Consider the following 23,098-nt stretch of genomic DNA (forward strand, 5'->3'; position numbering starts at 1 on the left):
AATAAGAAATGAGACATCACAATAAGACTGTAAGACTAAGGAGTAGAAATAGGCCATTCAGCCCATCAAGTCTGCTCCACCATTCAATGAGATTATGGTCTACGTTCCCCCTAATACCTCCTGGGGTCCTCCAAGGTCGAAGCATGACAGTTACTTACAGAACTGAATATGAACAAACCTCTGAGCAGCTACACAGTAACTTGGCTTAGAGGGAGCATAGATCATAGATTTGGAGATGCTGGTGTTGGACTGGGGTGCACAAGGTTAAAAGTCACACAACACCAGGATCATAGACAACAAATTTATTTGGAAGCACTAGCTTTCTGAGTACTGTTCCTTCATCAGGTGGTTGTGGACACTGTTAGGCTTGGGGACACCTCCCACCGTGTACGCAGCAGGTACTCATGTGACTCGGCCAACATCGTCCATCTCATATGCTGCAGGCGAGGATGTCCTGAGGCATGGTACTTTGGTGAGACCGAGCAGAGGTTGTGGCAACGAATGAATGGACATAGCAGAACAATCAACAGACAGGAGTCTTCCCTCCCAGTCGGAGAACACTTCAGTGGTCCGGGACATTCGGCCTCAGACCTTCAGATGACCATTCTCAAAGGCAGACTTTGGGACAGGCAACAACGCACAGTGGCCGAGCAGAAGCTGATAGCCAAGTTTGGTACCCATGGGGATGGCCTCAACTGGGATCTTGGGTTCATGTCACACTACAGGTGACCCCATTGCACTATATATATACACAGATAGATGCACACTCACAGACAGACAGACACACAAAGGCACAGACACGCACATACACACATGTCCAAACACACACATGCACGTGCACACACACACACAGATCCTCTCTCATACACAAGCTCTCTCTCATATGCTCATACATACACTTCCACACTCACACGCACCCTGTTACAGAGTTATACCCCTTTCCACTCACACACACGCACACACTCTCTCACAGACACTCATAACAAGCCCCCCTCCCACCCCACCACACACACCCCCAAATGCACACATACACATAAGTTTGTGGGGTGAATTTGTACTTGCAGAATTACATTTTACTTTGCTCAAAAACTGCATGAAGCCATATAAGGTTCTGTAAATCCATTTTTTTTTGATTAGAATCAGTCTGAACATTAGGGAACAGACAGCCTCATACAGGGCACTTCACATCTTCAATGCATTATCTGGGCTGACCTGACATCAATTGTTACAAGTTCACTTGAGAATGTAACTTTAAATAAATTCTGCGATTTACATACGGAAGAACTGGAACCAACATGGTCATTCTAAAAGATGAGAGACTTGACAAACAATCTAGATCTTTTTCAATATATAAGTTCTGTTACTGTCAACTTTTGCTATAAATTCTGTGTCTTATGATCTTATACTCCACAACCATCTGATGAAGGAGCAGCGCTCCAAAAGCTAGTGCTTCCAAATAAACTTGTTGGACTATAACCTGGTGTTGTGTGATTTTTAACTTCGATCATGATTGATCTGATAATCCTTATCTGCACTGTCCTGCTTTTTCCCCATAACCCTTACTGATTAAAAATCTATCTCAGCCTTGAATGTACTGAATGATCCAGCCTCCATAACTCCCTACAATAAAGAATTCCACAGACTGACTAACATTTGACACACAGATTTGACACACACCCCTGATGAAGAGCTTATGCTCGTAACATTGACTCTTCTGCTCCTCGGATGCTGCCTGACCTGCTGTGCTTTTCCAGCATCACACTTTTCGACTCTGATCTCCAGCATCTGCAGTCCTCACTTTCTCCGAAAATCTTTTCCCTCTGTGTTGCTCAGAAGAGATTTATATTCAATCCTTGGACATTGCAGTTAATACAGGAGGACTGATAGTCTTATTTCTAATATATGTCTGTTTGAGATGTACTCCCCTGGAATATCCCTTGCACCCTCCAAAATACTGCAGGTGCTGTAAATCTGAAACAAACACAGATATTGCTGGAGAAACTCAGCAGGTCTGCCAGTATCTGTGGAGAGAGAAACAGAGTTAAAGATACATTTTCAGTCCCTGCTAGGTTTCTCTAGCCTTCCCAATGCTAGCTGCTTGCATGGTCCCTGCAGTATTCCCTTGGGCCTTAAGTAATGCCCCTACCTCAGCTGGGATCGAAACATCTCAAAACCCATTGAAAGCAACCAATAACATTTCAAAATTATTCTTGAACATTGACCAATAAGTCAAGACGAGAGCTTTATTTTACCACTTAATGTTCTGGCTTTCCAATTCACTGTTTCTGGTGAACAGCAAGTACTTGAGAATATGTGCTTGCACAGCCATCTGAATAGACCTGATGCCACCCTTCAAAAAGAATGAACATTTTTAAGAAACATCAATCTTATCAGAATTGTGTTACATATTACAGTCCTACTAATCACACTAAACATAACATTAGCTGTTTCCCGTGGATGGTGAGAATAGAACAGATGGACATAGTCCCAGAATAAGGAATGGGGCGTTTAGGATTAAGATTCTTTACCCAGGGAATTTTAGAAGTTCTCTATCATAGAGGGCTGTGGAGAGTCAATTATCGAGTAGATTCAAGGCTGAATTCAATAGATTTCTGGAAACAATGACACCAAGGGATGTGGAGAAAAAGGGTCTCAAGCCCACAATCTGTTTGAATGGATAGAGTAGGTGAATCATGGCATCCCTACAAGGGGGAGCAGGCCATTCAGCCACCCTCTAAAGGGATCCCACCCAGAACCACTCCCATCATTTCCCATGGCTAATCTACTTAACCTGTGCATCTTTAGACTGTGGGAAGAAACTGGAGCACCCAGAGGAAACCCACACAGACACAGGGAGAATATGCAAACACCACACTGTCACACGAGGGTGAAGTTGAACCTGGGTTCCCTGCAGCTGTGAGGCAACAGAGGTAACTACTGAGTCACCATGGTGATTGAAAAGCCTACTCCTGCTCTTATATCCAATATTGCTCCAGATAAATGGGTGCTTTTAGACTATCAAACCACAACCTTCACCAACTGGATGACGAAACTTAATTGGAGATTCTGAAAAAAGTTCTTTCTCAAAGAATGTGGAAGTTGGCACTGCTGAAATGAATTGTATTGATGCAGTTAACAGGAAGTGCTTGAGGGCAAAGGGAATAGGTTGCAATGATAGAATGTAGATGAGAAAAGATTGAAAGAAAATCAATAGAACAAAATTAATCAGCACAGGCTGGTTAAACTGAAGGATCTTTTGGCACTATGGGTTTATCACTTTGGTTGTATCAGGCACTTTTAGAAATACATGTTGTAATTTAAGAGTTTTATTTGCCCATAAGCTGTCAGGAGTTAGGGTCAGTAGTCATGACAGAGTGTAAATCTGGCATTCTGAATCAATAGAAATGAAAATCAGGTATGTTCCTATAAAGGTGAGCAATCCATAACACAAGTTAATGCTCAGACATGAAGTTTAACATTTATTCTGGAGTCTATATTTGATAGCAGGAGACTTGGTAACATAGTGGTGATATCAGTGGGTTAGCATCTTAAGGCCCAATCCAGTTATCTGGGGCCTGGGTTTGAATCCCATCATGGATGCTGGTGGTGTTTAAGTTGAGTACAGTTTTAACTGAATTTATATTTTTCTTTATGGCAAAGAGCAAGCTACATTGACCTTATTTTAGAGGGTTTTGTTTTGCTGTGAGATCCAGTGAAATTTCTCATCGTATCTTACCAAGCGTGCCTCATTAACTACCTACCCACTTATGGAGTCCGATAGTAGCCCCATACTTTCATGCATCATTCATAGAACAACTCATCATTTGCCTGATGCCCACTGAAAATACAGTATCCTTTGTGTCTGTACCATCTTTAAAAGGCCATGGTACACCTGGACATTCATTGGCACACAGCATTTCCCCTTAGCAACAACATATTGGCACTGCAAACACCAAGCCACGCTACTCACGGCACAAATGTGGCTTTGTTGGCACTCCCTTGGACGTACATCCCCATTCTCTCACCCTCAATTCTGTTTAACCACCCAGTTTACCTGTCCATAGCTACACGCTGTCTAAACATTCCCTTGAAATCACTGCTACCCTGTCCTCAATGCCCATGGGCATATATCTGGTCTTTGTCCAGTAGAGGAACATCACATCTGGAGATCAATCAATTCCAAATAGGAGTGTTAATTTACAGCTGGCAAAAATGAACACAAACAAAATGACTGGAGGGAGCGGTTCACCCCCACAATGTAAATCAGGAGCTGCATCGTGAGCGATGACTGTTTTACATTCCATCATTGTCTGCTTCACCCAGCTCTGAGTGACTGGGACTGGGGTAGAGGAGGGTGGGGGGAGAGGGTTGCGGGGTTAGGGGTTGGGGCAGGATGTCAGTCAACTCCTGTCTGCCTTGTGGTGCCTGATGCTGCTGAGCTCTGGCATCCACAAGGAGAGCTTCCACGTCCTCAATCTCCACCTTCTCCTCCTTTTCGGCCTCCCCCAGCTCCTCAGCATCTAACATGGAACGGTGTTGTGAAACTTGAAAGGGTTCAGAAAAGATCTCCAAGAATGTTGCCAGGGTTGGAGGATTTGAGCCAAAGGGAGAGGTTGAATAGGCTAAGGCTGTTTTCTCTGGAGCATTGGAGGCTGAGGGGGTGACCTTATAAAGGTTTATAAAATCATTAGGGGCATGGGTAGGGTAAATTAGACAAAGTCTTTTCCCTGGGGTGGGGGAGTCCAGAACTAGAGGGCATATATTTAGGGTGAAAGGGGAAAGATATAAAAGAGACCTAAGGAGCAACTTTTTCACACAGAGGGTGGTACGTGTATGGAATGAGCTGCCAGAGGAAGTGGTGAAGGCTGGTACAATTACAGCATTTAAGAGGCATTTAGATGGGTATATGAATAGGAAGGATTTAGAGAGATATGGACCAAGTGCTGGCAAATGGGATTAGATTGGATTAGGATATCTGGCCGGCATAGATAAATTGGATCGAAGGGTCTGTTTCCATGCTATACATCTCTATGACTCTTTGATGTCACCTCACTTCCTGCTCCAATTGTGCCGGGCACAGCACACCGTCTGGATTCCAGTGGTGGTTTCGCTGACCCCTAAAGCCAGACTGGTGAAAGCAGTGGAATCCCACCATCTGCTCCATCTTGGGGCTTGCCCAAGGCACAGGCAGCATTGCATCTGTGCTGGGGGTTACACAATGGACTTGTCAGGCATGTTTGCAGTAGGTACCCATCGTTCCCCAGTAACCAGTCTTGCAAAGGCACCTGGACCCTCAAACCCAGCAGGAACATAACAGTTCTCCAGGATGTAGGAGTACTGGCAGCTGCCAGGGGAGTGGGCACACACCTCCAGGATGTGGTAACAGTGATCACAGACCACCTGGATATGAATAGAATGGAACCTTTTCCTGTTGATGAATTCCACGGTGTTGTACTACTGCACTCTCAGTGCCACGTGTGCGCGGTGGCACAGTGGTTAGCACCGCTGCCTCACAGCGCCAGAGACCCGGGTTCAATTCCCGCCTCAGACGACTCTCTGTGTGGAGTTTGCACATTCTCCCCGTGTCTGTGTGGGTTTCCTCCGGGTGCTCCGGTTTCCTCCCACAATCCAAAAATGTGCAGATTAGGTGAATTGGCCAGGCTAAATTGCCTGTAGTGTTAGGTGAAGGGGTAAATGTGGGGAATGGGTCTGGGTGGGTTGCGCTTCGGTGGGTCGGTGTGTACTTGTTGGGCCGAAGGGCCTGTTTACACACTGTAAGTAATCTAATCTAATCTACGGCCCGGGCTGCAGCACTGACCTTGTCATGGGGAAACAAAATGTATCAGTGTGACCTTGCAGTGATGGCACCGGTCACTGTCCTGAAACATTTGTGGGGAGTGTGATTGAGAGATTGCACTCAGTCACCCAGCCGTGGAAGGAGTGAGTGATATCAAAGTTCAGACTGGCAGTGACCTTCACAGGAGGAGGATGGTCCTCCACTCCCACAGGACTCAGGTCATTCAAGTACACAGCCTGGATTACCCCTGAGACTTGCCCACCCCCAGGAGAGGGAGAATGGGCTGTTCCTGCTGTGGGCCCTACATATCCTGAGGAAACCTATGGTTGTGACTCCTTCCAGAGCACCTCATTCTCCATGGTGGCCTGCTCTTGATGCTGGGATTGGGGTCAGCCCTGCTCCTCCTGCATCCATCTTCTTAGCAAGACCCACACAGCGACTAACATCCCAGAAGGAACTGCCTGGTCATCAGCTACCCCCTCTGAGCCTCCCCTTTTACCCCACACTACACCAAAAGCCTCCAGCTGTTCTCTGTGAGTCCTGACATTGCATGTTAATGATGCCCCTCTATGCTCCCCTGGAGGAAGATATGGTGTTCACCATTTCCAATGTATCGTACCCTCCGATGCTATTCGGCCCACCCTTTGTGCACCTTGAGATGCCCTACATCACTGTCCTTGTTTCCACCTCCACAATCGTACCTGCTTCCTCACCTCCAGCCTTGACCACCCGACACTTAATGCCCCAAGCTCCCCCCAACTCAATCCCCCACCCTCCCCACACATTTTAGCAGTAATCCTCCAACTGCCCCCAACTACCCTCTGTACTTTTCTGTATGGACCCTCTGAGGGCTACATTCACCCCAAACCACGAGCAGCTTATAGACATGACTCAGTTGAGCCCTGAGCAGTTTGCTCACACACGTTACTGCCTGCCTGCTGGCCGTATAGGACTGACTGCTGCTCACTGCCCAGATCATACAGAGACAGATCAGTGGGCAAGCTGCCGGACTGTGCTTGTGAATGATGGCAACAGGACCTCTTGACCCGACAGTGCCCTCTCCCCACCCCAACTGGACTGAGGGCTAAACCCCAGCTGGTTTCTGACACAACCATTTAGTGCCATGTATTTGCCACACAGGTAGATGGTACACGTTGAGGGGCCGGTTAGGTTGACTTCCTGAATGCTGTTCATACAGACGTCCAACCTCTGGGTAGGACCCTAGTGACTAGCAAGACAAGTAGCCCATCTGTGAGTCAGTGTGAAAAAGCACAACGTCAATAAGGCACTACTGATTGCCTTTGGCTCTGGTGGAAGTGCTAACAGGAATGACACAATAGGACAAGGCCAGGCATGGAGGCTGCACACAGGCAGGTAGGCGCTATATAAGTGAGCCAGGATAGTAAATGAACATCACTGACATCCAGTCTGTTTCAAGTCACATATTGGGTGTCTGTCCCTGCTTTCAAATAATCCTTACAGCTATAGAACATAGAACACAGAACATTACAGCGCCCTTTGGCCCTCGATGTTGTACCAAACTGTGGAACCAATCTGAAGCCCATCTAACCTACACTATTCCATTTTCCTCCATATGTTTATCCAATGACTGTTTAAATGCCCTTAAAGTTGGCGAGTCTACTGCTGTTGCAGGCAGGAGGTTCCACACCCCACTACTGCCCTTACTGCAATCTTTTGTTTCGTTCACTCACAGAATGTGGGTGTCTCTGTAGGGCAACATTTGTTGCCCATCCTTAATTGCCCAGAGGGCAGTTAAGAGTCAACCACATTACTGTGGGTCTGGAGTCACATGTAGGCCAGACCAGGTAAGGATGGCAGATTTCCTAAACGGGTTTTTCCCAACCATCGACAATGATTTTCTGGTCACCCTTGGATGCTTAATCCCAGATTCTTTATTGAAAAATTAAATTCCACCATCTGCTGTGGCAAGATTTGAAGCTGGGTCCCCAGAAAAATAACCAAGTTTCTGGATTAAAAGACTAGTTAAAAAAAACCACTAGCCAATGGCTCCCCAATGTTGGTACTCTGTTAATTAAGCAGACTACAAATGGATTGGAATGGTGCCATAATGGTTGTAAGGGCTAGCAGTTGTCATATGCCAATGTCTCTGGACAAGAAAGGGTGTGAGTGGTTGGTGTCTGAGGATCCTCCCTTGATTCATGCCATTTGGTGGTGGAAAACATGGAGCCCCCCTCCACCCCACTCCCCACCCCCCAAAAAAAAGTTACCAGGTACCCGCTCGAAGTTACATGATGAGATTTCTCAATATCCAGCTTGTTTGGTGCATTTGGATAAGACATTTATCAAACTCTAAACCCTCTGAACTGCCAATTGCTGCTGATGGAGTAAATTGTTCCTGATATTGAGAAAGAACTAGATTTCAAGTGAGATTCTGCCTTAAGTCTCAGCATAGCTCACGTTGCCTGAAGCTTCTGCCCCACGTCTCAACAGTGCTGGACTCAAATTCTCATTGATTGCTCTAAAAATCTTTCAGTTAGGAAGGGAAATCCGTCCTATGTGTGACTCCAGACCCACAGCAAGGTAATTAGAATTAGAATCCCTCCAGTGTGGAAACAGACCATTTGGCCCACCAAGTCCACCCCAACCCATTCCCCTGACTAATGCAGCTAGCCTACACAACCCTGAACATTATGGGCAATTTGGCATGGCCAATTCACCTAACCTGCACATAGATTATGCAAACTCCATACAGACAGTTGCCCGAGGCTGGAATCAAACCCAGGTCCCTGGTGCTGTGAGGCAGCAGTACTAACTACTGAGCCACCGTGCCGCCTTTAATGGTCTCTTAGCTGCCCTCTGAAATAGCCTATCAAGCTGCTCAGGTCAAGGGCAATTAGGGATGGAGCAACAAGTGCTGAGCATGACAGCGGCACCCAAATTCCATGTCAGAATTCTTTGTTCTAAATTGTGGATGATAATTTAGCTTTATGACTTTAGACATGGTGATGGGTTTCTATGTGTGGAGACACATGGATGACCCCAATAAAACCAATTGATTTTGAACAATTTGACTCACCCTCTCTGCCTCCAGGGCATATGCCAGATCTGAATAGGGATCTCGGAATTTAAAGTGGGATTTCTTCCATTCATAACTGAAAACTTGAAATGCTGTTCCAAACAGAATCTTCCGTAGTGCCTGTGTGGAAAAGAAATCGCTGGTCATAAATAGCAATTGTACAGAAGTGGCGGAGATCCATTTACCCCTGGGGCCTGGATTTTCACTCCTGGGTCGGGAGTGAAGATCTTGGATGATTCCCAACTTTGCAAACCTGAACTGGATAATTGGTGAATTCTCGTTCTGAGCAGGTCTGAGCAATTCTTGTTCTTAGCTAAGTTAAGGGAAGGCAATGACCTAGCGCTATTAGCACTAGACTGCTACTCCAGTGACCCAAGTAATGATCTGGGGACCTGGGTTTGAATCCCACCACGGCAGGTGGCATAATTTGAAGTCACTTTTTTAAAAATCTGGAATTTAAGAGTCTAGCGATGACTGTGAATCCATTATTGATTGGTAAAACCCATCTAGTTCACTAATGTCCGTTAGGAAAGGAATTTACCTCCTTACCTGGTCTAGCCTACATGTGGCTCCAGATCCACAGAATTATAGTTGACTCTTAACTGCCCTCTGGGCAATAAATGCTGGCCTGGCCAGTGCTTCCCTCATCCCATGAATGAATTTAAAAAAGGCTGTGCTGCCAGATGCGGTGCTGAACTGGCACCTTCTTTGGTACACTGATGCTGTGTCGAAATTTGAAAAAAAAACACTTTGAATCATAAAGCTGTCCTCGCCAACTACACATTTCCTATATCCCTTCCCTGCCAAAGCATGCTACATCATGCGGCCAACTAAATCTCATGGCCCTCATATCTTCCATTCTAACCTATGACCTACCACCCATCCCCTGAACCTTCATGCCAAAGTATGCCCTTCTATCTATCACAATGGCTTTATAGCCTGATGCCAAAACTTGCCTCCTCCATACCTTTTATCTTTACAGTTCCCATGCCAACTCACCCTGTATCTACCAAGGACAGACATCAGGACCCTTGCTAAGATTAATTGGAGTGACGAGGTGCCTACTAATGAATTTATGACTGCAAAGTAAAGCTACTCTCATGGCTAAACAGAAACACTGCATTTAACTTCCTTCAATCCATTATAAGGACACACCGATCCATTTTAAGAACAAACAATTGCAAATTATAATTCCACTTTAATGAGTGCACCATCACTGGGAGCTGCTCATTGAAACTGTGTACTGACAAACACCCCATTGTAATAATGAAGGGTTGTGAAATCAGTCATGCAAATCGGTCCTGTAATTATAGCCCTGAGGATTATGTTAATAAACCGAATTAAATAGTAAGCACTGATTTTTTAACAGGGCAGACATTTCTTAAAATAGTTAAAGGGCAGAAGTTCGAAATGCCTTTATACTTTGTTTCGATATCTCCTTTGACAGTTCTGTTGACAGTTCCCTTTTACAGTTCCCTTTACAGCTCCAATGAGCTTGACAGTTTCAATGTGTTTATTCACTTTTTACACACATACGTGTCTATTTTTAGCAGTCCCAAGAGCATCTTACCATTTGCAAAGGGCAGCATCCCCCATTCAAAGGTCACCTGACTTCTCTAAATGTGTCCTGGAACCAGCTCCAAAAGAGTACCTTCTTTTCCAAGATGGTATCCTACATCTCCAAAGGTTTCTGTCACTTTTAGATCCTCTATTACCTCCTATAATAATTGTCTATTTCAACCTCCCAATAGTGAAAATCAGAACAGTTTTAGCATGTGCAATTTCTTTCTTGAATCAGGGACATGGAAATTAGCACCCACCCCAACTACACCCTTCCTTGTGAAAACGGTAGGTGCTGTGTTCAGAACAGCATCTTCCAGATTCTGTCCTCCTCCAATTTTTGCAAGAATTGAGAATTACTCTGTCTTTAGTAAAAATTTAAGGCCCAGTTTCCAAATCCAAGACACTAAATCAATTAGCTAGCATATGAACAATAGGCCAAATGGCTTCCTTCTTTGTCAGCCACAGCAGGTTTGATAAAACACTTTCACTCCCAAGGCAAAAGTTCAAGTCCCACTGCAATTTGAGAAAAAAAAATCTCTAAAAGCTGACACTGAGTACTGAGGACATGTTACACCTTCAGAGGTGCCATCTTCCAGATAAATCAATAAACTGGGGACCCTCAAAAGTAAAACAAAAAAATCCCATAGCACAGTTATGAAGAAGAACATGGGGAGACCGGTCAATATTTATTCCTCAACTAACATCATAAAGGCAGCTTATCTGGTCTTTATCACATTGTGCTCAATGTGGGGGCTCTTCAGTGCGCAGATGGGCAGCTGCATTTCCCATATTACAGTGGTAATGACATTGCGAAATAAATCGGAAACTGAAATTGTAGTCATGATGTGGACGTGCCGGTGTTGGACTGGGATGTACAAAGTTACAAATCACACAACACCAGGTTATAGCCTAACAGGTTTCATTAGAAGCACTAGCTTTGGGAGTGCTGCTCCTGGCAACCACCTGATGAGGGAACGTTGCTCCGAAAGCTAGTGCTTCCAATCAAACCTGTTGGACTATAACCCGGTGTTGTGTGATTTGTAACTTAATCTAACCCCATCAGCATATCCCTCTAGAACTTTATTTTGTTATGTACTTACACAACTTACACTTCACTGGTTCAGTAAGATTGAACTCTGACAGGAAGGAGGGTGACCAACTAGGATCAGAATTGGGCACACTTGGCTGTTTTGAAGCTACATCCACTAGTTTTGAATGGATTCAGACTTTTAATGTTGCTGGGATCCATCTCACAGAGTAAATTGGTGTGGCTGGAAAACTAAACATGTTGGTACACTGTGCATTCATTTCATGGAATAACAGAGCAGCGATAGAGGCCATTTAGTCCATTGTACTCATGCTAGCTCTTTAAAAGAGCTATCCCTTGCTTCTTCCTGTAGCCCAATAAGTTAACCTTCTTCAAATATAGGGAGAGGCTGAATAGGCTTGAGCTATTTTCCCTGGAGCATCAGAGGCTGAGGGCTGACTTTATAGAGGTAGTTATTAATTTCTACTTTAAATAGTGACTTCAGGGATAGTTCTTTACCTCTTGAATTTTAACAGTTATATCATTTCTGTATTGCAAGTTTAAATTTGGGGGGGGTGGGCGAGGGTGTGGTGGTTGGGAACAATAAGGTAACAGCCAAGGTCTTTTCCCTGGTGTTGGGGAGTCCAAACCTACATGGCATAGGGTTAAGGGAGAGGAAAGATTTAAAAGGGACCTAAGGGACAACGTTTTCATGCAGAGGGTAGTGCATGTATGGAACATGCTGCCAGAAGAAGTGGTGAAAGCTGATACAATTACATTTAAAAGGCATCTGGATGGGTACATGAATAGGAAGGGTTTAGAGGGATATGGGGCAAATGCTGGCAAATAGGACTAGATTAATTTAGGATATCTGGTCGGCGTTGTACAGCTGTACAGCTGTTTCCATGCTGTACAGCTTTAAGATTCGATATATCTAAGACTGTTTTGAAAGTTACCACTGGATCTGCCCAGGTGGGTGGTGTATTCCAGATCACAGCAAGTTTCAAAGAAAGGTTCTCCATTCTCTAACCCTTTAATTCCGAAGCAGTTACACAGATAGGTTAATGATCAGTCTGTAAGAAAATGTGAAAGATCAATCCTGCAGCATGCTGTTTCAGATTCTGCTTTGCTCATGACTAATTGTCGAACCAGCATGCTAGCTACAGAGAAATACTGAACTGGAGAGCAAATCCTGGTTGCACTTCAAGATGGATGCACTGTATAAGGGCTTGATGTTATTCTAACATTTCTAATTGACGGTATCATGCACAACTGTGTAACACAATAGCTGCTGTCATTTCAAGATGACTGTACCATGCATAGTGATAGAAATAGTTGCACTGACAGCTCTGAGATATTATTTTGCTAGGTTTTCATTCTCTGATTGCGCATCCACACAAAAAGGATCTTGAAATTATAATAAATGTTCCTATCTGTACTTCAGTGGGAACTGAATGCACTGCAAAGAGCCTCTGAGGCAGACTGAACATTGACTAAATCGGGGAACAGGTTGAAAATGAAGGAATGCCAAGATAGCAAGGAAATATTTGTGGGTGCCGGGTATCAGTGGTAGGGCCCTGCTTACACTGCAGATTGAGGACTTGGTAGGGTGGACAAAGAGCCCGCTAAAGTTGTTCGATTTTTGCAGATAATTTGAAACCATGGGGATTTTCACACAGTTTTTTCAGTCTTCCTCTGTAATGCTTCTCTGTAGGTAGCACTTATCTCCAAGTCAGAATGTTCCGGGTTCAATTCCCATTCCAGAGCTAAGGTTTAGTTGAAGTATTTACTGTGAAGAAGCTTGAAGCTGTGAGGATGGTAAAGAGAATTGAAATGACTGGCTGTAGAACCCAAGACAACCTCAGACAGGGATCTGATGACACTGATTGCAAAAATGTGGCAGTCATTTCCAGTACAACCACACTTTTCCAGCACCACACTTATTGACTTTGATCTCCATCATCTGCAGTCCTCACTATCTCCCACTTATAAAGTGTCCCTTCTCTGTCGTTTCTTTCTCCAGAAGAAATAAAATAAATTCTTTTACAAAGCAATTGCCACTGGCCACTTCCATAACCTCTCTCATAACGTACTTGATGAACCTGTCACTTTCATAACTTAGAAACACTCAAGTGAGTTTCTTTTCTCATCTTTGTCAGCTGAAAGTACAGAAAGTCCACACAGACAGTGTGCCCAAGGTGGAATTGAACCCAGGTTTTGGATACTGTGAGGTAGCAGTGCAAATGTCTGAGCCACCATGCTACCCTGAAGTTGCTATACATCCTGAAGGTCTGAATGAAGAGCTCTCAATGTACTGGGGGCCTATCAATGTCCAGAAATTGAATTGCACCAGCTCTGTGTAAATAATTAGCAAATAGTGCAATTACTTTTATTTCATGTTGCAGACACAAGTGGGCGGCATGGTGGCACAGTGGTTTGCACTGCTGCCTCACAGCGCCAGAGACCCGGGTTCAATTCCCGCCTCAGGCGACTGTCTGTGTGGAGTTTGCACATTGTCTGCGTGGGTTTCCTCCGGGTGCTCCGGTTTCCTCCCACAATCTAAAAATATGCAGGTTAGGTGAATTAGCCGTGCTAAATTGTCTATAGTGTTAGGTGAAGGGGTAAATGTAGGGGGAGTGGGTTGCGGGTCGGTATGGACTTGTTGGGCCGAAGGGCCTGTTTCCACACTGTAAGTAATCTAATCTAAATTTGCTCTCAGCCGAGCCAACCCATTGAAATCCCACATTATCACTTACATGGCTGCTTTTCTCAAATAAAGCAGAAATCTGCGGATACTGGGAGCTCCACTGGACTTGAAATGTTAACGCTGCTTTCTCCCTCCACAGGTGCTGATGGATCTGCTGAGTTTCTCTGGCATCCTCTTTTCTTTGTTTGATTTACTTGTATTGTATTCTTTCACAGGATGAAGGTGTCACGAGCTAAGCTGGCTTCTATTGAATAGAAAGGCTTTGCTAGGCCATTTCAGAGACCAGTTCTGAGACAACCACATTGTTGTGGGTCTGGAGTTCCATGTGCACAGACAACTGATAAACTTCCCGAATAGGGCATTTGTGATTAATGGGTTTTAACAAAAAAATTGAAGATGGCTCAATAGTCACCATTGCTGAAACCAGTTTATTAATTTACTGACACTAATTAATTATTGGAACTCAAATTCCACCAAGCACCATGGCAGGGTTTGTGCAGTGCATCCAGGACAAAGCAGCCCACGTGATTTGGTACCGCATCGACAAACATTCGCTCCCTCCACCATCAACGTTCAGTAGCAGCAATGTGTATTATCTATAAGATGCACTGCAGAAATTTGTCAAATATCCTTAGACAACAACTTCCAAACCTATGACCACAATCATCTAGAAGGATAAGGGCAGCAGATACACAGGAAAACCACCACATGAAGATTCCCCCCCAAGCCACTCACCATCCCGGACTTGGAAATATATCACCGTTCCTTCACTGGTGGTGGGTCAAAATCCTGGAATTCCCTCCCTGATGACATTGTGGATCTACATATAGCACATGGACAACAGTGGTTCAAGAAGGCAGCTCACCACCCCCTTCTCAAGGGTGACTAGGGATGGGTAATAAACCCTAGCCCAGTCAGCAATGCCCACATTCCACCAATTAATTTTAAAAATTTAAAAACAAAGAAAAACACTGGTTTATTACCAGGAAGGTGTAAGTTTATGGGAGGTTAGAGGAATAATGGCATCTCTGAGTACTAAACATGATGTCACATGATATCGAGGCAATAAAAACAAAGCAAACCAGTTATCAGATTTTATTTCTAGAAAGATGCATTTATGCTAAACCAGCCTTTTTTTTCATTCATGGAAAGTGAGCATTGCTGCCTAGGCCAGTAATTATTGCCCATCCCTAATTGCCCAGTGGGCAGTTAAGAGTCAACCACATTTTCCCTGGAGCATTGGAGGCTGAGGGGTGACCTTATAAAATCATGAGGAACATGGATAGGATAAATTTGTGGGCAGCACGGTGGCACAGTGGTTAGCACTGCTGCCTCACAGCACCAGAAACCCGGGTTCAATTCCCGCCTCAGGCGACTGTGTGGAGTTTGCACGTTCTCCCCGTGTCTGCGTGGGTTTCCTCCGGGTGCTCCGGTTTCCTCCCACAGTCCAAAGATGTGCAGGTCAGGTGAATTGGCCATGCTAAATTGCCTGTAGTGTTAGGTAAGGGGTAAATGTAGATGTAGATGTAGGGGTATGGGTGGGTTACGCTTCGGCGGGGCGGTGTGGACTTGTTGGGCCGAAGGGCCTGTTTCCACACTGTAAGTATTCTAAATAGACAAGGTTTAGGGTGAGATGGGAAAAATATTAAAGGGGCATAAGGGGCAACCTTTTCACGCAAAAGGTGGTGCGTGTATGGAATGAGCTGCCAGAGGAAGTGGTGGAGGCTGGTACAATTACAGCATTTAAAAGGCATCTGGATGGGTATATGAATAGGAAGGGTTTAGAGGGATATGGGCCAAGTGTTGGCAAATGGCACTAGATCAATTTAGGATATCTGGTTGGCATGGATGAGTTTGACCATAGACTCTGTTTCCATGCTATTCATCTCTATGACACATTGTTACCAATCTGGAATCACATGTAGGTCAGGCCAAGTGAGGAAGACAGATTTCCTTCTGTAAACGTCATTAGTGAAACAGATGGATATTTTTCCAACAATCAACAGTGGTGTCATGATTTTCATTAGACTTTTAATTACAAACTTCGTATTGAATTCAAATTGCACCATCTGCCATGGCAGGATTTGAATCTGGATCCCTGGAACATAGCCTGAGTTTCTGGATAACTAGTCTAGCGATAATACCACCAGGCCATTGCCTCCCCACTAAAGCTTGCTTAGACCATCACTGTTGGGTACAATTCTTGCCATTTTATGCATGATCATAGAGGCAGTGCAGGGGGTGCAGAGAAGATTTACAAGAATGATGTCAGGAATAATTAACAGTGCAGATATTTTTCTTGGACAAAGAAGACTAGAGGAGATAACCTGCTGAAGGTTTTTAAGCCATGCAATGGGAGTTTGGGTGTCATTGCTCTGGAGAAGTTAGTTTGAATGACCTTATGGTACAGCTGCAGTCCATCTATTGAAGGAACACCCCAGTGCTGTTGGGAAGGTCAGGAGTTTGGCCCAGAAACATTAAAGGAATGAAATATAAATTTAAAAGAGGATAGTGTGTGGCTTGCAGAAGAATTTGCAGATGGGGTGTTCCGGGGTATGGAGCTCTGTTGGCTCTATACCTCTCTTTGCGGGAAGGCTGTTGTTATAGCAACTGCTGCCTAAAGGAACCTTGGTAAGTCACTACAGTGCATCATGTAGATGGTACACACTGCTGCCACTGTGAGGAAGGAAGTAAATAACATGGTGGATGGGGTATAAATCAAGTGGGCTGCTTTATCCTGGATGGTGTCAAGCTCTTTGAGTGTTGTTGGAGCTACACCCATCCAGGGAAGTGAGGAGTATTCCATCACCACTCCTGACTTGTGCCTTGTAGATCATGAACAGGCTTTGGGGAGTCAGGAGGTGACTTACTCGCCTCAGAAGTCCCATTGTTTGACCTGCTCTTGCAACCATGGTACATATATATGGTAGTTTAATTTCTGGTGACTAGAAACCAACAGGATGGTGATAGTAGGAGATTCAGTGTTGGTGGTGCATTGAAATCAAGGGGAGGTGGTCATTGTCAGGCACTGTGTGGCATGAATGCTACTTGCTGCTAATCTGCCCAAATGTGGATGTTGTCCAGGTCTTGTTGCATATGGACAAAATCTAGAAGGTCACAAATGGTATTGAATATTGTGCAATAATGTTATGAGAGAGGCAAGATTATCGATGAAGTAGGTCGAGATGGTTGCACCCAGGATACTATCCTGGGCAATTTCTGCTGCAATGCCCTGGGACTGAGATGATTGATCCACAACTATTTCGCTTTGCAATCCATATAACTAAGACCACAAGACACTGAAGCAGAAGTAGGCCATTTGGCCTATCCAGTCTGTTCTGCTATTCAATGAGATCATGGCTGATCTGAAAATCCTCAACTCCATTTTCCTGCCTTTTTCCCATAACCATTGATTCCCTTCCTGATTGCAAATCTACCTCTGCCTTGAATATACTCAAGGATCCAGCCTCGACAGCCCTCTGCAGTAAAGAATTCCACAAGTTCACTCCACTCTGAGAGCAGAAATTCCTCCTCGTCTCTGTCTTAAATGGGAACTCTGCTCTGAGACTATGTCCTCTGGTCTGAGATTCTCACACATAAGGAGGCAAGCTTTCCACAGCCACCCTGCTAAGTGCCCCTGCCTGGTGTATATTCTGTGCCCATGCCAATTTCTACAACATTACACTGCTCACATCAGCTATTGGGGCAAACAACAGAAGGATATCTTTGGGAAACCTGAATTTGGAACCCGTATCTACAAAACAGTGCCACATCTAAAACTTCTGCTCATGCTTCATGGACATTGAGTGACTTCTCTCCATTAATTCAGTTTCATGACTATTCTTCGCAGATGCTCCTAGACATTGCTTGATTCTGTGAACCAATGACGTAGCATGCCAAGAGCAGGAATCTCAGATTATTCTTTCCCTTCTTGCTCTCTGTGGCACTGTTCCAGATTGGATTTGTCCTCTTGCTCACTGACCCATCAGAAAAGCACGTCAGACTGTCATAACATTTTCGTTGTTTGAGCACTGTCATTAAAATGACATTTTGGCTACTTACACATGCTTTCCTTGGACGAAGGCGACTGGGGAATAATTAACCAGTATCTCGCTTTGACATATTATATTTTTAAAGGGAAACATGAAGACAATGAACTCTCAATCCTCTTTTGTCTGGTCGAATCTATTGTAGGCTCCGCGCCACGAAGTGATATTTCATTGAGACCGAGATTACATTTCATCCTTTGTTAAAATGTGATACAGTTTCAACCACAATTGAAGAAAAGTGCTCAGGATGTATTGGCTTACCACTGCTGTCTCCAGTGTGATGGGCAGGCCGCCTAGGTTCGAAGATACAACAAACGCTTTTGGGACACAATATGGGACACTGAAGGTGGTGAAGTGACTACGAGATGTGATGTTTCTGGACTGAGGTGTTCCCGCTCCATCTGTACTCTCATCCTCAACCTTACGGCTGTCTGGATACTTCTATTCAAGAACAGAATAAATTAGTTCTAACACAGGTATCTCATCTAAGTCTTACTTGATAATGGTTCTACAGAAAGCAATTTAATGTGAGTTTCAAAGGAAATTAACAGAGAGAAAAAAATAATTGCGACAGTCAAGTTAAATTGAGTTGTACTTACATTCTGGTTCCTTATAACTTCCTCCTGTAATATCTCAATGTAATTCTGTGTTGAACAACCTGCAGTTATCTTAGCTTGCAATACATCATCATGCAATTCCATAGAAAAAAAGGGTAAAAGAGAATCACGACCCAGGGATGATGGGCTTCAGCGTGATAGGTGAAATCTAGACAGATACTCTATTCTTTGTCTCTCCCATCCCATGCTGTACCAGACAAAGACAGCAAGCATCTGAGCTCCAGCCTATCTCATCATTCACCTTAGAACTGAATTTTTAATGATAATCCATGGGGAGAGAAAAAAAAAGTGCCGGATATCACAAGACATTTGCAATCAAAAATACTTTGCTTTCCAAAATCTGCAAGGAATCCATCGATTATTTTATCACTGAGACCAAGTGATCGGTGTGTCTCACAAATGTCGAGATTTGCTTCTAGGCTGCTTTACTGACTTTCGTTTTTCAAACAAATTGAATTGTTAAAATGAAAAATCATTGCTTTTCTTTGTGCCCTCGCACTCAGCCACTTAACTCAAACCAGCTCAGTTCACAATCCTTGCGGCCACTGAGTACAGTACGAGTGCCCTGTCTGAAGAGTCATTTTCAGGTGAGGTCCCTCTCAGCTGGTCATAAAACATTCCCTGGCATAACTTCACAGAAGAACAGGGAAGTTCTCCCTGGTGTCTCCACCAATATTGATTTTTCAATTAACATAGCTATCGAAAACAGATACTTGGTTGACCTTCGTGCCTGTTGGATATGCTGTGGACAAAGTCATTACAACTTACGATAGATTACAACAGTGAAGTAACTTTCAAGAGGCACTTTACTGCCTGTTATGATCGGAGATGCAGGTGTTGGACTGGGGTGTAGAAAGTTAAAAATCACACAATGCCATGTTATAGTCCAACAGGTTTATTTGGAAGCACAAGCTTTTGGAGCGATACTCCTTCATCAGGAGGCTGAGCTCTGAAAGCTAGTGCTTTCAAATAAACCTGCTGGACTATAACCTGGTATTCTGTGAATTTTAACTTACTGCCTGTTGTCATTCCCATTGGATACAGAGAACAGGCAAGTGTCAATATGCTCATTAAAAAGAATTCAAATATTTGCTATGATAAAATGATTGGTCGCTTTGTTGTGGGGGTGATATGACACTTGGTGGTTGTTGTATTACAGGGACGTTGTTCCCTGACTAAAGAGGGGACTGAAGAAGGTTATGAGGAGTTAGCCAGGAATGGAGTATTTCAGCTATGAGGATATGTTGGATTGATACAATTATTTCTGAGGAGGCTGAGGAGACTGTATAAAATGAGGATGGATCTAGAAGTGATAGGTATGGTCTGTTTCCTCATCAGAAAGGTAAATAAACAAGGATAAGAGATTTAAAATAATTGGCAGGAGAAATAGAGGAGATTCTTTTCAACTCGGAGTGTGCTGGGAATCTGGAACTCTCTGCCGAAAGTTTTTAAAAAGTACTTAGAGGTGCACTTGAAGTGCCCTAACCTTCAGCGTGAGGGAGCAAGGACCAGGCAGTGGGACTGGGATGGATAGCTCTTTATCAGACAGCATGGATGTAATGAAGGGAATCCTTTGCCTTTTATCAATTTTCTAAGTTTCAATTGAGATGTCTTCAAGCACTCACCTTCACCACAGTGTCTTTGAACTGTAATCTACAAATCAAAACAAATATTAAAATTCAGAATCAAAAACCACAACCACAATCAGAGATTTCTTCCATACTATGAATGCCTTGTTGCTGCATGATTGGCTACAGGAAGGAGAGAGTAAAACGATTTTAAATTCAGGGACAAAACCACACACCGGTACTCCAGCTTTATCCTCACTAATACCCTGTACAACACTTGCTTATTTTAAACTCTGACCCCCTAGCAATAAAGGCCAAAATTTCATTTGCCTTCTTAATTACTTGCTGCAACAGTTGTTAAAATTAACTTAAATTTTTATATCTTTAAGTCTTAAAAACCTTTAAATGCAGCAAGTGTTTATTATTTACAGTGCTGTTGGGTGAATGGACAAATACTGGGAGTCAGGCGACAGGAACTTTCTGCTTTTCATAGAATCATACAGGGCAAAAGTGACCTTTCGGTCCATTGAGTCCATACTGTCAAAAGCATTCCACTTTCTACACAAGTCCCACTTGCCCACACAAGGCCCATAGCCTTGAAAGCTATGACTTTTTGAAAGTTTGTGAGGTTTCCTGTCTCAATTAGACCCCCCAGGCAGTGTATTCCAGACTCCCACCAACATCTGGGTGAAAAGATCTTTCCTCAAATTTCCCCCCAAACCTCCTGCCTTTCACTTTAAAATGATGCCCCCTTGTTATTGATCCTTTAACAGCTGCTTTCCAATCACCTTGTCCATGCCCCTCACCAACTTATACACCTCTGTCAGGTCCATCCTCAACCTTCTCTGCTTCAAAGAAAAAGACCTGAGCTTATCCGGCCTCAGCTGAATTGTTCCATCCCAGGCAGCATCCTGGTGAACCTCCGAGTGCACAAGCTTTACTGTAAGTAGGGCCATGAACCTTTAACCTCCCACACATTTGACAGTCAGCACTTGTAACAGTACCACACTTTCCACTGCAGCACTGAAAACACCCAAGTTACTCAACATGGGACCAGCCAGATGGATTCACCTGAACAGGTCAGTGTCTGAGTTCCTTAGGGGATGGTTTGCTTATGTGGCTAGGAAGGCTTTAAACTAACAATTCAAATCAATTTGAACCATCTGGGGGTGGAGGGGGGTGGCGAGGGTGGAGGGGAAATAATTTCAATGGGGCAAGAGTGGATCTGGGCAAGATAGTTAGGGCAGGAAAAACTTCAATGGTCACATAGAGTCATCGAGATATACAGCACGGAAACAGCACCTTCAGTCCAACTTGTCCACGCCGACCAGATATCCTAACCTAATCTAGTCCCATTTGCCAGCATTTTTTCCATATCCCTCTAAACCCTTCCTATTCATATACCTACCCTGAGATAAAGACCTTGGCTATTCACCCTATCCATGCCCCTTTTATGCTCAGCCTCTTATGCTCCAGGGAAAACAGCCCAGCCTGTTCTAAAAGGAAGGTAAAGGGTGGGTTGAATACCCAAAAGGAGATTTACACTTGGAAGTAAGGGCATAGCTGAGATGTGAAATGAATAGTTTGCACTTGTGTTGACCAAAGAGAAAGTTGTTATCCAGCCTAAGGTGATAGGACAGAGAACCCAGTTACCGGAAGAGGAGATCAAAATTGATAGGGCAGAGTTTTTGGATGGAATACTAGTACTTAATGATAGGATAGTGAAGAAGGTGTTTGGTATGCTTTCGTTTATTGGTCAGAGTATTGAATACAGGAATTGGGAGGTCATGCTGTTGACGTATAGGACATTGGTTAGGCCACTGTTGGAATATTGTGTGCAATTCTGGTCTCCCTCCTATCGGAAGGATGTTGTGAAACTTGAAAGGGTTCAGAAAAGATTTACAAGGATGTTGCCAAGATTGAGGGTTTGAGCTATAGTGAGAGATTGAATAGGCTAGGGCTGTTTTCCCTGGAGTGTAGGAGGCTGAGGTTTGACCTTATGGAGGTTTATAAAATCATAAGGGGCATGGATAAAGTAAATAGACAAAGTATTTTCCTCGATTGTGGGAGTTCAGAACTAGAGGTCATAGGTTTAGGATGAGAGGGGAAAAATTTAAAAGGGACCTAAGGGGCAACCTTTTCACACAGAGGGCAGTGCGTGTATGGAATGAGCTGCCAGAGGAAGTAGTGGAGGCTGGTACAGTTACAACATTTAATAGGCATATGGATCGGTATATGAATAGGAAGGGTGAAGAGGGATATGGGCCAAGTGCTGGCAAATGGGATTAGATTAGGTTAGGATAGCTGGTCAACATGGACAAGTTGGAGCAAAGGTGTTGTTTCCATGCTGTACATCTCTATAACTCTATGATAAAGACAAGGCACTGGAATTGGATGGGATGCATGCAGGGATTCTGAAGCATGTGAGAATGGAAATTGCAGGCCTTGGGCCCCGATTCTTTCAGCTTTCCCAATACTCAGGGGAGGTTTTGGAAAACTGGAGACTTGCAAACATTATGACCTTGTTCAAGAAAGATTTTAAGGATAAGTCCACCAATAACAGAGCAATCAGTTTAATTTCAGTAGTGGGGAAATTTCAAGTGAGAATTATTGAGGCAAGCATTAGTGGTCATATGGAAAAAGGGGGGATGATTAGGAAGCGTCAACATGGATTTATAAAGGGGATCGTGTTTACCTAACTTGTGCCCTTTT

General features: G+C 44.0%; 1 protein-coding gene across 1 annotated transcript in view; it reads right to left on the reverse strand.

Moving 5' to 3' along the window:
• mindy4b (MINDY family member 4B) overlaps positions 1–23,098 on the reverse strand; it is a 54,681-nt gene that overhangs the window by 25,866 nt on the left and 5,717 nt on the right. Inside the window, exons 2-5 of the mRNA XM_072571809.1 lie at positions 20,444–20,471; positions 18,463–18,642; positions 8,856–8,975; positions 2,253–2,350 (exon numbers count right to left, since the gene is read on the reverse strand). Coding sequence (XP_072427910.1) covers positions 2,253–2,350; positions 8,856–8,975; positions 18,463–18,642; positions 20,444–20,471 — 426 coding nt within the window. The remainder of the gene's footprint in view (positions 1–2,252; positions 2,351–8,855; positions 8,976–18,462; positions 18,643–20,443; positions 20,472–23,098) is intronic.

Source organism: Chiloscyllium punctatum, chromosome 6, assembly GCF_047496795.1.
Source record: "Chiloscyllium punctatum isolate Juve2018m chromosome 6, sChiPun1.3, whole genome shotgun sequence".
NCBI classification, from domain to species: Eukaryota; Metazoa; Chordata; class Chondrichthyes; order Orectolobiformes; family Hemiscylliidae; genus Chiloscyllium; species Chiloscyllium punctatum.